This window comes from Sus scrofa, chromosome 14 (assembly GCF_054392235.1).
Source record: "Sus scrofa isolate SSC_HxYL_T2T_F1_AM1 chromosome 14, Sscrofa_HxYL_maternal_Yorkshire_Landrace_v2.0, whole genome shotgun sequence".
In the NCBI taxonomy this organism is placed as follows: Eukaryota; Metazoa; Chordata; class Mammalia; order Artiodactyla; family Suidae; genus Sus; species Sus scrofa.
In genome coordinates this window covers 29,708,708-29,722,392 of record NC_139396.1, presented here as the reverse complement: position 1 = coordinate 29,722,392, position 13,685 = coordinate 29,708,708, and the positions used below count along the sequence as shown (strand labels likewise).

Here is a 13,685-nt window from a genome sequence, read left to right as displayed (position 1 = left end):
TGAATCCCTCTCTAGGGTTGTAGACATCCCCCTTCTTTGAAACTGAACAGAAAAATTGAGGTTAACTGCCAAGGATGAACACTTTCTATAGAGATAACAGACACAAAAGCTTGACATTTCAGATTTCAAACAATGAGTCAGTTCTAGGTAGCATATACACTTCATTAATTGGGCTCGTAGTCTCTCTCTTGAGATCAGAAAGAAAAGAAGAGATGTTTTACCTGGGATAAAGATGATTTAAAAATAAAGCACTCACTTCCATTTTGGAGTCTTCCATGGATTTAGTATTATCCTTCAGAACAGCTGTCCTGGTGAAATTGAGCTCTGTGCAAGAATAATTGGCAGCGTGCTGCACCTTGGGGTTATATCTGAAGACCAAGTGTTCACCCTCATCTGAATATTTCACTGGTTCAATAAGGTACCTTTGGTCATTCACCCTGAAGAACCCCCTGTGGATTGGGAATACGATGTCTGTTTAAGATGCATTCCATTTTACTACTACATGACTGCACACTCTTTCTCTGTTCCATTTTATAGATGTTGCCTTTTTAAAAAAGGGAAACTATGAGGTCAAGGCCACCTGAGCATGTAGCCAGGTGTTCTGAGTGGTAAAGAGGTGAGGTGGCATGCAAACTTTGACTCAATGGATAACTGCTAAGAGTTAACTCATCTGGATTTTCAGAAGTGTGATGGTCCCACCTCTACTTTGAAGCCTAAATAGAGCAGCAATTCCCACTTGGGGTTGAGGACCCCTGGCAATCCGAGTCCTTGCAAAAATTTTGTGAATTTTTATGTCCATCAAGTATTAATTACACAGTAAATACTTGAAAGTACAGACACTATCATGTGGTAATTTTGTCAGTAAAGGGTTTCTCAGTCTTGAAAATATTGAGAACTACTCAAAGTCCTCATAAATCTAAACACAAGTTCCTTGTTCTCCTGCCCTTGGCTTCCCCATATCTTCTGCCTTTGTCCTAGAGCCCAAGTTCTCTAGAGAAAATTTTAGGCTTTTCTTCTGAGGGTTTTTTTTTTTTTTTTTGGTTTGTGTGTTTGTTTTGTTTTTTACTTTCTCGAGACTGGAAACACTACCTAATTTAGTAAAAAGCTTTGTGGTATGATGAGTTGGGAATTCACAGGCCTAGAAGTCAGGGGGCCTGGTTTAGGGGCCAGATTCAACCACTAGCATAGGGAGTGTCCAGAAGTAAGTCTCTGATGTCAGTATCCTGATCTGTAACACAAAGGCTGGATGACTTCTAATAGTCTTCCAGCTCTGAATCCCTTGATCACATATCGAAAAACTTGTCTTCCTGGGGGCTGTGTCTTAGCCATCTTTTTGTTGAAAATGAGCATAAACAATGGGCTAGGGTGGATACTCGGTACTGAAGATATACCGCATCTCTTTTTTCCATTAATTTTACTCTTTAAGGGATCTTAAAAAAGAAAGAAGTGCATGTCTTTGAAAATATGGTGCATTACCTTAGACCACTACACGTGCTAATACTGGCAGCAGAATCAAATTCATGTATGATGGATCCTTGGTAAAAACAGTGATCCTAAAAGAGATGAAGAGGCTATTGATATAAGTATATGTATTGATATTGCAGCAATATTAAAATCTACATATTTTATGCTCACAATTTATCTTTATTTCCTTTTCACAAATAACACATATTCATTTATGTATCCATTCATGCATTCATTCATTGCATTCTTTCACTGGAAAATTTTGAATTTACTTCAGAGTCCTTTCCTTTTAATTGTAAGATTTCTTTGTGGAAAGCAGTATAAGAATTCTTCCCTCACAAATTTAAGTCTGTTAGTTTACGCCAGCCTCAGAAATGTGACCCTTTTCCTTATTAATTTTACTGCTTTAATCCACCTCAAAAATCTCCATCAAACTACCTCTCCTGTGTTATTATTATAAAAAAAATTTCTCAGTTGCCTGTGAAGTCAAGTCAAAGCTTTTGATGATGGTAAAAATTAGGTCTCGCTCTCCAGCCAGATCCTTCATTCCTTTTCTGCCTCTCTGTCTTGATTGGTCTCTTCATCATTTCCCACTTTGTGCTCTATCCATGGTGATTCCATCAGGTAATTCCTCTTTCCATACAATCCATCTGTTCAATCCCTGCCTATGTGTGGCAGTTTCCAAGGCCCTGGACCTCAGACCCTCACAGACTAATAACCACTCTCTGTGTAAAAGAATGTTACCCAGGTTTCGTACTCTTCTATTTTACAGAGATTGCGTGATACCTAAGATTTCATGGATGACAGCTGCCCTAAATAGGGGAAATATGGTTTAAAAGGTATATATTTGGTAGAAGAGAATAAAGTCATCCTCGGCTGGAAGACTGCAGTGGGCGTGTTCTGGAAAGGGGAATAAGGTCATAAAAACAGGACTTGTATCCACTGAAATAATACTCATGATAAATGAACAAGGATTCATTTGGAGAGTGCAGGCAAGGGCTTGAGGCTGGTGTATCAGAAGGACTGGGCAATGGGATATGACTCACACAGGGTCAGTTAGGTGGAGTTTTAAAACTGTCTCACATGTCTCTGAGTTTTGTCCTTTAGCTTAATTACTCCTCCATCAGGGTACCTTACACTTCTTTGGTGTCCTGCTTTACCCTTCCTCAGACTTAACACCATTTTGGGTACATAGAAGTCAGTGGGGTAAAGGAAAATGCACTAGCAGTCATTGATTTGCTTATTAGGCCGTGAGTAACTGCCTTTCCAGGTCAGAGGGTCTTGATTTCTACTCTAGGCTCATTCAGTGATGGTAGTCAATGCAGGATCCATTTCTGATGTAACGCTTTCCGAAGCTGCATGGAAAGCTAGGACAGGGTTTCAAAAGCACACAAAGAAATAAGTTTCAGAGAAGAGACATTAGAATGTTCTGTTAAGATATACCATGATCTGAGGGTGCGTGGTGACCTCCTCTCCTTTGGTGGAGTAATACGTCTCACTGTAATTTGAGGCGAGGAACTCCCTGGAAAAGAGGGCAGAGAGGTAGTGAGAATTGCTCATTCTAAAAGTTAACAGATAAAACCTGTTATGTGAGAGAGACACCTCTGGGCTGCTTTCAAGTCTCAGCAAGGTCTTCTTACACTAAAAACAGAAAAGCAAAATCAATTCCACACACAGAAAAGTTTTTCTACCTAGATTTCATGGTTTGGTAGAGACTGTACAAGAGGCAGAAAGAGTTTCTGGCGGTTTTAACAAGGAATTATTTTGTGAAGAACCTGGAAACAATATTATCTAAGTAAAAATGTCTTGCCTTAAGTGCCAAAATTAATGCAAAAATTTTGATAGGTCCATCATATGTATCATATATATAATACATTTTTATCTAAATATATAGCTATTGGGTTAATATGTGTTAGGATATATATGTGTGTGTGTGTGTACATGATGCATACATCCTGTGTATCATAAATATATTTATACATACAAATATATTTGATGTATATATCTTCTCTGATGATGTATTTTTAACAAGTTAGAACATAGGTATGGGCATAAAACAAATTACAATACATTTTTTAAAATATATCATACAAAGTTTGACAAAGGTTGTGCAAAAAAAACTACCAAATATTGGAAATATTGGAAAAACACTCTTAAATAATCCATGAGTCAAAGAAGAAATCTCAAAAGAAATTAGAAAATATTTTGAAAGGAATGATAATAAAAATAAAACACATCGAGTTTTTTTAAAATACATCTAAATTAATGGAGAAAATGTCATGGTTCTAAATACTTTAAATATTTATGACAGAAAAGGTGAAATGTTTCTATAAAAACAGAAGAGTAAACAATAAAGTAGAATAAATTAAATAATAAAGATAATAGAAGGAATCAATGAAAGAGACAAATAGCAACAATTAATTCAAATTTTAGTTATTTGAAAAGATCATAAGATTGATAAATCTCTTTATATTTGTCAAGAAAAAAGAGGAAGAACTCAAATTACCAATATTAGAAATTATAAAGGGTTATCCTCACTCGAGTTACTACAGACATTAAAAGAATAAGAGAATATTACGAGACACTATACCAAAAATTTGACAACTTACATGATATATACATTTCCTTATAAATTACAATTTTAAACTGGCACAAAATGAAATACAAAATCCAAATAACCCTCTCTTAATAAAATTGAATTTGTAATCATAAAACTTTCTCCCCGCTCCTGTGAAACAGGAGGGAAAGGGTCAGGGCACAACCTTTAAAAGAATGACATAACCATTGTAGATATGACATAAACTGGTTAAAATCAGCTAGGTCTAAGATGGGAGAAGATTTGACTTCCAGTGGACCTTGAGCCTCATTATAGGCTCATTGTAATACATTAGCTAAGTGACATGCCCACTGGTGCCATAATAGTTCCAAGGCCAACCATAAAAGGCCAATGGCTTTTTATGGTTGGACAGTAGCTCAATTTCTGGAAATCCTTGCCCCTTCCCCTGACATAGTGGGAATGATAGTCCCCTTCACTAGCCTATGAAATTACCCACTCCACAAAAACTCAACCACCCCATATTTTGAGGCCTCTTGCCTTTTGAGACTGCCCACACTCTATCTCTCAAGAAAACCACTTTTTACCTGTTACTTTGCCCCTCGCTGAATACCTTTTGTGCTGATACTTAGAGAACCTGAACTGCAGTAAGTCCTGAGACCAGGTATGTGATTTGAATTAAAAAAATAATGAGTTGGTTTTTTTTTTTCTTTAACTGCTTTTTTTTTTAACAGATATACACATTTTATTACAGCAAACCTGTTTACTTAAATGGTTATAAAACCAGATGTTGAACAAATGTCTATGACAATTAAAAACAGGGTGTAAATTCATAAACCACATTTATATAAATCTCTAGAATGGACAGAATAATCCATAGTGAGTAAAACCTCTGTGAGCAGGTTTTGAGGGGAGCTGACTATGAAGGAGCAGATGGAAATTTTTAGTGTCAGTCCTTTCCTAGTTCATTTTTACAGAAATTTGGGTAACACGGATACCTGCGTTTATCAAAATTCAGTGAATGAACATTTAAGATTTGTGCATTTCATCTTATGAAAATTTTACATCAAGAGAAAAACATTGCAGATGTATTTGGTTTTTTTTTGGTGGGACGGGGGAGACCCATGGCATGTGGAGGTTCCCAGGCTAGAGGTCGAATCAGAGCTATAGCTGCCAGCCTACACCACAGCCACAGCAATGCCAGATCCAAGCCATGTCTTCGACCTATACCACAGCTCACAGCAATGCCGGGATTCTTAATTCACTGAGCAAGGCCATGGATCAAACTCACATCCTCATGGATACTAGTTGGGTTCATTACCGTTGAGCCACAATGGAACTCCCAGACAGATTTAAACTCTAATGATATGCTAGTTGAAGCCCTTAGGTAGATATTGATGACTACGATATAAATTGAAATGTATAAAAATAAGCTGGATGAATGGACGGATGGATAAATGGATAGATAGAGGAGTGGATAGATAAAGAAACATGATGTAAAACAAATATAGCAAAATGTTAGCCAACATTTATATTTGTATACCTTGATGGGATTATGGGTATATGTATATATTCTATATACATGGTCACTATAAAATTCCCTCAACCTTGCTCTATGTGAAAAATTTTTTTAATAATAAACGGTTGGTAAAAATGAAAGAGATGGCAAAAATAAATAGACTACAATTATTTCTGTGGTTATTTTGCAATAGCATGTACAAAGCTTCTAGTTAAGTATTTGGCTGTGTAGTATATTCTAAAATAATGGGGTTTTTCCTCAAAAATACAAATAAATGTAACTTTTTACCTATTATGGATAAGTTATAGTCAAAACGAAGTTGACCCAATATTTCCGCTAGATGAATAAACAGTTGGATTTAACAGTTTGCCTCTTCACCTCAAACCTCAGTTTATACAGTAGATATTCGATGCAGTTAAAAATCAAGCCAAATGAAAATCATAGGTGAAGTATGGAAAAATGAGGCGATGGAGAAGGAGACATAAAAATCTCAATTAGTGAGATCAACTTTTTATTTGTTACCATCATATATGAAAACATTTGAATAATATTCACAGATTTGGGAGGCTCTACAGTATGCACTAAATTCACTTACTTCATAGAGCTGAGGGAAGGAGGGTAAGGTTGCCCACTGGAAATATCAACATCAGTTAAACTGCTTTGCCTGTCTACAGTTCTAGAATACGTCACTCCAGGCTGATGCACAGAATTGAACAAAGTTTCATACAATACGATTGGCTACTTGAGGCATAGACGGCGTGGGGTGGTTTTGAAAGCAGGCAGATCTGAGTTAGAGTATCAGCACTGTCACCTGCATTGTGACCTTGGACAAGTTATTATTTCAGTGAACCTAGGATTCTTCCTCAGTGAGATGGAACTAAAACAATCTCTGCTTTACATGGATGTTGTCAGGATCGAGAAAGAACTTTGAGGCTGAGCACAGAAATTGCTCAATAAGTGTCAGCTTCATTCCATCCTGAGACTATTAGAATATGCAGATTTGGAATAAGTTATCGATATTATGTTACTAGGTTCATATTTCTGCACATTTAGTGAAATGGAAATAAGACAATCTCTATTTCATATGATGTTGTCAGGATAAAGAGAGAACTTTGAGGCAAGGCACATAGAAATTGCTCAATAAATGTCCATCCCGAGACTATTAGAATATGCAGATTTTGAACAAATTGTCAATAGAACTGTGTTACTAGGTTCATATTTCTGAACATTTGTCCAGTGGGGGACTCAAAGAGGATGGAGAGGTTTTTTGTTTGTTTGTTTTTTATTTTGGTTGTTTTTAGTTTCAATTCTTCAGTAGAGTTATCCTTGTATTTTACTTAATGTTTGACAATTCCTCATGATTTTAATGTTTGGGGCTGGGAGACAGAGCTATTGTGTGTAGGGTCCAGTCCAAGGGAAAACAGTGGAGATTCAAGAACAGCAAAGGCTGTAAAGTATGCTGATTAGAATTAGAATTATTAGAATTGTATTATTATTATTTAGAATTATTAAAAAGGCATTAGAATTATTTAGCCTACACAAAATAACTTGATAAATTCTTCCCAGTCTTTAGCTTACTCTCCAACAGAACTTGGTTTGATATGTATTTTCAAGAAGTCACTTTAAAAACAATGGTTTTCACATTTCTTTGCTCCACTGATTCACAAAACAGTAGCTATGACCTCTCAGAGGGAATGTACGGAGTTAACAGAACTCCGAGTACCCCAAATAGGGAGTCATTTCAGAACTAGAAAGCAGGGCCTATAATTGTTGTTAAGGTGTTGAAATGAGATGGGCGTATTTTAGAAGAATAAGAATTCAGATTATGTACAACAAGGCCTTGAATTCAATTATCTGAAAGGTTTTTTTTTAAAATGAAAACTAGAATATTATAGGCTGATAAACCTGTAAGCTACTGAATCATTATAGAACTTACCTTGATTTTAAAAGATGGAGTATTAAGGTTTTTCTATTTAGGCTCAGTTCATACAACAATTCTTCTTCATAAGCTTCCTGAAAAACAACATCCATCATGTGAATTAAACATGTGCTCGATTAGTGTGTGTTGGCGGTGGGTAAAGGAGTGAGTGGAGGGGAAAATTACAGACCTTTCACAGTCTACCCAGCAGCCCAGCAGTCCTTTCAGGCAAAATGATAGATACTGATAACACTTTCAGGTTGTGCATATTTTTTTAGTCGACATATCCATTAATTAGGGCTTTTTTTTTATTATAAATGTAACATAAAATTAGGACTTTATTATAAAAAAGTAGAATTGTTAGATGAGCAGGCAAGAAATGAGGTGCTCAATCCAATAAAAAGGGATGAATCCCATCTTACAACATGATGAACAATATGTGTAGATGTACATGCGTGCACATTTGTGTGTGTATGTGTAACAAGATGTTGTGATGGGACTTTTCTGAAATTTGAATGTTTGAATATGGATTTTATATTAGGTAATATTAGGAAACTATTGTTGGGAGTTCCTGTCATGGCTCAGTGGTTAATGAACCCAACAAGTATCCATGAGGACATGGGTTGGATCCCTGGCCTTGCTCAGTGGGTTAAAGATCCAGTGTTGCTGTGAGCTGTGGCGTAGGTTGCAGATATCTCTCGGACTCTGTGTTGCTGTGGCTGTGGTAGGCCAGCAGCTACAGCTCTGATTCGACCCCTAGCCTGGGAACCTCCATATGCTGTGAGTGTGGCCCTAGAAAGACAAAAAAAAAAAAAAAAAGAAAGAAAAGAAAAAAGAAACTATTGTTAATATTTTTTAATATGATAATATTAATTTTGTCTTTCATTAACAGTATTTTTAATAAATAGAATTATTTTTATTTAAGAATTTGATTTATTTTTAATTTTTAAATGAATTTCTCTTTTAGAATCATTTTAGACTTGGAGGACAGTTGAAAAGATGATTAACAGAGAATCCGTATAGACCTCATAACTTTGTTGTATTCTGTTCTGTTTATGGCTTACAGCTGCAGCCCTCTCTCTGTATACCTGGTGCCTTATGCTTTGAGTGTCAGAGTGAGTCACCAGCAAGCTGCTTTTCTTATGTCCATACTTTGGGTGATTATCGGCAATATAACATTTGGATGGGCTCTGCTTTCTCTGCCTCCCGATGCTTCGAAGTCTCCCCCTGCTTGTGCCTTTCGCTTGTACCTTAGGCTACTTTAATGGTGCCTACATGACTTTGATCCAAATAGTGGGGACCACCTCTTTATCATTAGCACTCACTTGGTGTGGTGTATTTCCTTCATGCAGTGCCCTATTTGGTGAGCCCGCCCATTGCAGAATGTGCTTGCATATATAACTGGCAACTACATTTTCTATAATCTTTAGTTCTGCATTGCTTACCTTTGCTATACTTATAAAGAAGATGAAAAAAAACCAGCTCCAGTTCCTTGCCAAAGAATATGATCCTGGAGTTCCCATCGTGGCTCAGTGGTTAACAAATCCAACTAGGGACCATGAGGTTGCGGGTTCGATCCTGGCCTTGCTCAGAGGGTTAAGGATCCGGCGTTGCCATTAGCTGTGGTGTAGGTTGCAGATGCAGCTCGGATCCTGTGTTGCTGTGGCTGTGGCATAGGCTGGCAGCTACAGCTCCGATTAGACCCCTAACCTGGGAACCTCCATATGCCACATGGGAGTGACCCTAGAAAAGGCAAAAAGACAAAAAAAAAAAAAAAAAAAAAAAAAGAATCTGATCCTGAGCTGCACCTTTGGACCATTGGCTCAGTGGCTTATTCTGCTGTAGCAAGAGAATTGGATCAGACAGATGGAGAATCTGTGACTACAGTGATGCTTGGATCCAGCCTCACATGACCAATGGCCTTGAGCCTGGGAATCTCCAGGGCTGAAAAAGGAGGGACCACTGGATTGTACATGTTTCTGAAGCATTTTGTCTTGGCAGAAGCATTGCCCTCCAAGGAAATTTGTTGTACTATTAATATGTTTCTAGGGGAAAATAGCAAATAACAAAGCAAGCTGGACCGGCTTAGAATTTCCTCATTTTTGGGCAATGAGCAGCACACCTTGGAGAACGTTAGGACAGGACTGATATAATTAGCTGTAAATAAGGGTAATTTCAAGGCATGACTCAAACTGATGACATGGGGAGCAGCTTTCTCCCAAACTCTGTTCCCCTCCATCTTCCTTCCTCACTTAGAAGATAAAGAGAAACACTGACATGTAAAAAAAAAAAGAAACTATTTTTAATATTTTTAAATGTGATAATACTACTTTTAAGTCTTTAGCAGTATATATATATATATATATATAATATATATATATATATATATATTTTTTTTTGGTCTTTTTGCCTTTTCTTGGGCTGCTTCCATGGCATGCGGAGGTTCCCAGGCTAGGGGTCAAATCGGCACTGTAGCTGCTGGCCTACACCAGAGCCACAGCAACGCGGGATCTGAGCCACGTCTGCCACCTACACCACAGCTCACGGCAATGCCGGATTGCTTAACCCACTGAGCGAGGCCAGGGATCAAACCTGCAACCTCATGGTTCCTAGTCAGATTCGTTAACCTCTGCGCTACGACAGGAACTCCAAAGTCTTTAACAATATTTTTAATAAATAGAATTATTTTTATTTTAGAATTTGATTTATTTTTTAGTTTTTAAATGAATTTTTATTTTAGAATCATTTTAGACTTGGAGGACAGTTGAAAAGATGATAACACAGAATCTGCATAGACCCCGTAACTTAGGTTTCCTTGTGTTAACCCTTATATATTACTGTGGTATATTTGTCACAACTAATGAACCAAGATAGATACTATCAATTAAAGTTTACATTTATCCAGATTTCTATAGCTCTGTTTTTTTTTTTGGCTTCACCCTTGCCTTGTGGAAATTCCTGAGCCGGGGTTCGAACCCAAGCCATAGCTGTGACAATGCTGGATCCTTAACTGCTAGGCCACCAGGGAATTCCTGGATTTCCACAGATTTTGTCTAATGTCCTTTTACTGTTTTAAGATTCCAGCTAGGATACCACATTACATATGGTTGTCATTTCTCCGTTAAGTTCTTCTAGATTGGAATAATTTCTTAAACTTCATTTATTTTTCATGACTTTGACAGTTTTGAAGAGTATTAGTCAAATACTGATGAGATATTTTGTAGGTTGTCCCTCGATTTAGTTTCCTGATGTTTTTCTCATGCTTAGACTGGAGTTATAGAGACCTGATAGAAAATGAAAAAATCCACTGCGATTTTTCATTGCATCGTATCAGGAGCACAATCTATCACCATGACTTATTACTGATGTTAACTTGGACCACCTTGCTGAGGCAGCATTTGTCAGATTTCTCCATCATAAATATGTACTTTTTCCTCCTTCCATATTATTCTCTTCTTTGGAAGGAAGTCACTATGCAAAGCCCATGCTTAGAGGGTAGGGTGTTATGCTCCACCTCCTGGGGAGGCGAGTGTCGACATCAATCTTCTGACTCTTCTTTATGGGAGATTTGTCTATTCTCCCTCTTTTATTCACTTGTTCAGTCATTTATTTATATCAATCTGGGTTTATGGATATTAATCTATACTTTGTGTTATGGTCCAAAGCTATGTTATTGATTTTGTTGCTCAAATTTTCTGCTTGGCCACTGGGAAATCTTTCACTTGGCCCCTGTGTTCTTTTGCCATATTCCCATCAACATGGGTTTAGGTTTCTTTGCTTGTTTGAGAACATTCTTACTTTCTAGTGCTCCCAAATGTTCCAATCTCGTTTTTTATATTTCCTGCCACAGCCCTGGCTCATCTTGTATATACCAGGACTTTTCATCTTGATGAAGTCTCAAGAGAATAGATGCCAAAAGAGCCACTGGCTTTTGCACAAGGGGTGGCAGAAAACTGGTTTTGACCTCTTAGCTAAATATCAGTGTCCAACCAGTAAAAGGTTTGAGAAGGTGAAAAAAAGAATTGGAGATCAAGAGAGAATCTACTTGCAAAGAGATTATTAGAGAAAAATGGTTAGGCATTATTTCCAAATGGTAGCAGATGGAGAGCTGCTTTTTTTTTTTTAATCATCTCAAGCCATGGGAAAGAAGCCTCGATGGGACCATTTGGAAAGTTGAAGTATATCTTCCTTTTGACTGAGAAACCTCCAAAGTGAGAGCCTGGAAGCCTGGCTCCTGTAGTGGTGGAGGGAACTCAGGTCAGTGCATTGGGCAAGGTCCGCCTTCTCAAGGAGTATTGGCGACAGGCTGCTCCATGGGCCAAATTAAAAGCCTAAGGCTCAAAATGCAGATGCCTGCTGATAAGTATCTAAGAACAGTCATTTAGTGTCTTTTAGAATAGTGGACATTGAAAATAATCTAATTTTGAAGCGTCTTCCCCATTAGGTGTGTTATATATTTTCTACATAAATATTTATTATTGGGGGAAAGAAAATTTTAAATGTTTTTAAATTTGAACACCTGAGTAAACACTCTTCTGACTCCCAGGCCATCTAGACCTTTGTGTTCCTGTGCAAGTTGCTCAGCTTTGCTGTGGAATCTGTGAGGTCAATAAACCTGCATAAGGTCCCTGGGAAGGCTAAGTGCTCAGAGATTACATTCTGTAGGTACCGGCTCGGAATGCATGAGGCTGCTTTAAATCAGCCTGGAAAGCTGTTAGTGGAACTCCTCACATAAACTGGGAGATTTTAAATGCCCTCCCCTCTAAAACCTAAACTTTCTTCTTTTTCGTTTCCTCATCCATCAAAGGATTGCTTTTTCCACCAGCCTCTACCTGTCCCCCTCCCCTGCAAGAGGATGCTATAAACCGAATAGGAGTCCTCGGAAAAAATCAAGACACCTCCCTTGTTTGCTTCTAATGGAGACAAAGGTTGCTTTCTTCATGCCTTTGAAAGCAACGCATCTTATTTATTAAAGCAAAGCTGCGTACCTGTATATCATCCTCATGGATGTGCCAAACATTTCGCTTCTGTATCAGAGGAAGCTTTTTAGGATAAACCAGTTCTTGACCCTTTACTCCAAAGATTACCTTCTCTGAAAGGAAACATAACGGGGAAAATACAGCTGGGATTAACACTCACCCACCGTAATTGGATAACAGAATTATTTTCAGAGTTCACTTGCTCCTAATTAGCAGCCGGGTATAGTAGCATCCACACTTTACAGGTAAAGAAACTGAGATGGATGTTTCTGACTTAGGAAAATATAAACAAAATTGGAGAGGAGGGAAAGAAATCAGGGTCCTTCAACTTCATTTTTTTCACCTTGTTCTGCAGTTGTCAATTTTGTCACCTTATTCTCCTCATGCCTGTCTCTGGATTCCGCCACTGGATGGAAGGGGCTGTTTCAATGTAAATTGCTGATTTTATCTCCAAGGGGCATTTGCATTTGCTGTCTTAACTCTCCGGGCTAAATACAAGCCTTTCCTCTGTTGGAGGGATTTTCAATCCTTTTGAATCAGTGTTAGGCAGGACCTTCTACACATTACCTGTCACATTGGTAGTCGACTATGAAGTGAACCTTGCCAACCTCATTCCAGAGTGATTCAGAGGAAAGAGAGTAGGATTTTGGAAACTGCTCTTATTTGAGTCAAAGTTTTATTAGCTTATTAGCAATATGACCATAAATACCGTATCTAATTCCCCTGATCTGTAGCAATTAGTCTTGATTTCCTTACTTGTAAAGCAGAGATAATAATATAGAATTTTGGAGTTCCCGTCGTGGTTTGGCAGAGACAAATCTGAATAGTATCCATGAGGACACAGGTTTGATCCCTGGCCTCACTCAGTGGGTTAAGGATCTGACATTGCCGTGAGCTGTGGTGTAGGTTGCAGAGGTGGCTCAGATCTGGCGTGGCTGTGGCTGTGGTGTAAGCCAACTGCTATAGCTCCCATTCAACCCCTAGCCTGGGAACCTCCATGTGCCACAGGTGCAGCCCTAAAAAAAAATAAATAAATAAATAAAAATAAAAAAATATTAATAATAATACAGAATTTTAAGCATGCTAAGGGCCTATAAATTGGTTGATGACTAATGTGATGTCTGCTGCCTTGCAGCTAGTCCGTAAAATCCTCTCCTTCCTCCTTCTCACTATCCATCAATGTATTTAAGTGACATGGCATTTCATAGATTTATAGAATCTCAAGAGTAGCCATAATCTAGTCCAAATCCA

The 13,685-nt window shown here is 37.8% G+C and overlaps 1 protein-coding gene and 1 long non-coding RNA gene across 8 annotated transcripts in view; one reads left to right on the top strand and one right to left on the bottom strand.

The window, feature by feature from the left end:
• Window positions 1–13,685, top strand: part of LOC146396455 (uncharacterized) — a 548,277-nt gene that overhangs the window by 427,756 nt on the left and 106,836 nt on the right. The window lies entirely within an intron of this gene.
• Window positions 1–13,685, bottom strand: part of ADAM7 (ADAM metallopeptidase domain 7) — a 42,831-nt gene that overhangs the window by 28,676 nt on the left and 470 nt on the right. The window contains exons 2-6 of the mRNA XM_084997711.1: window positions 12,444–12,547; window positions 7,474–7,550; window positions 2,908–2,986; window positions 1,477–1,553; window positions 257–449 (exon numbers count right to left, since the gene is read on the bottom strand). Of these exons, the coding sequence (XP_084853837.1) occupies window positions 257–449; window positions 1,477–1,553; window positions 2,908–2,986; window positions 7,474–7,550; window positions 12,444–12,547 (530 nt within the window). The remainder of the gene's footprint in view (window positions 1–256; window positions 450–1,476; window positions 1,554–2,907; window positions 2,987–7,473; window positions 7,551–12,443; window positions 12,548–13,685) is intronic.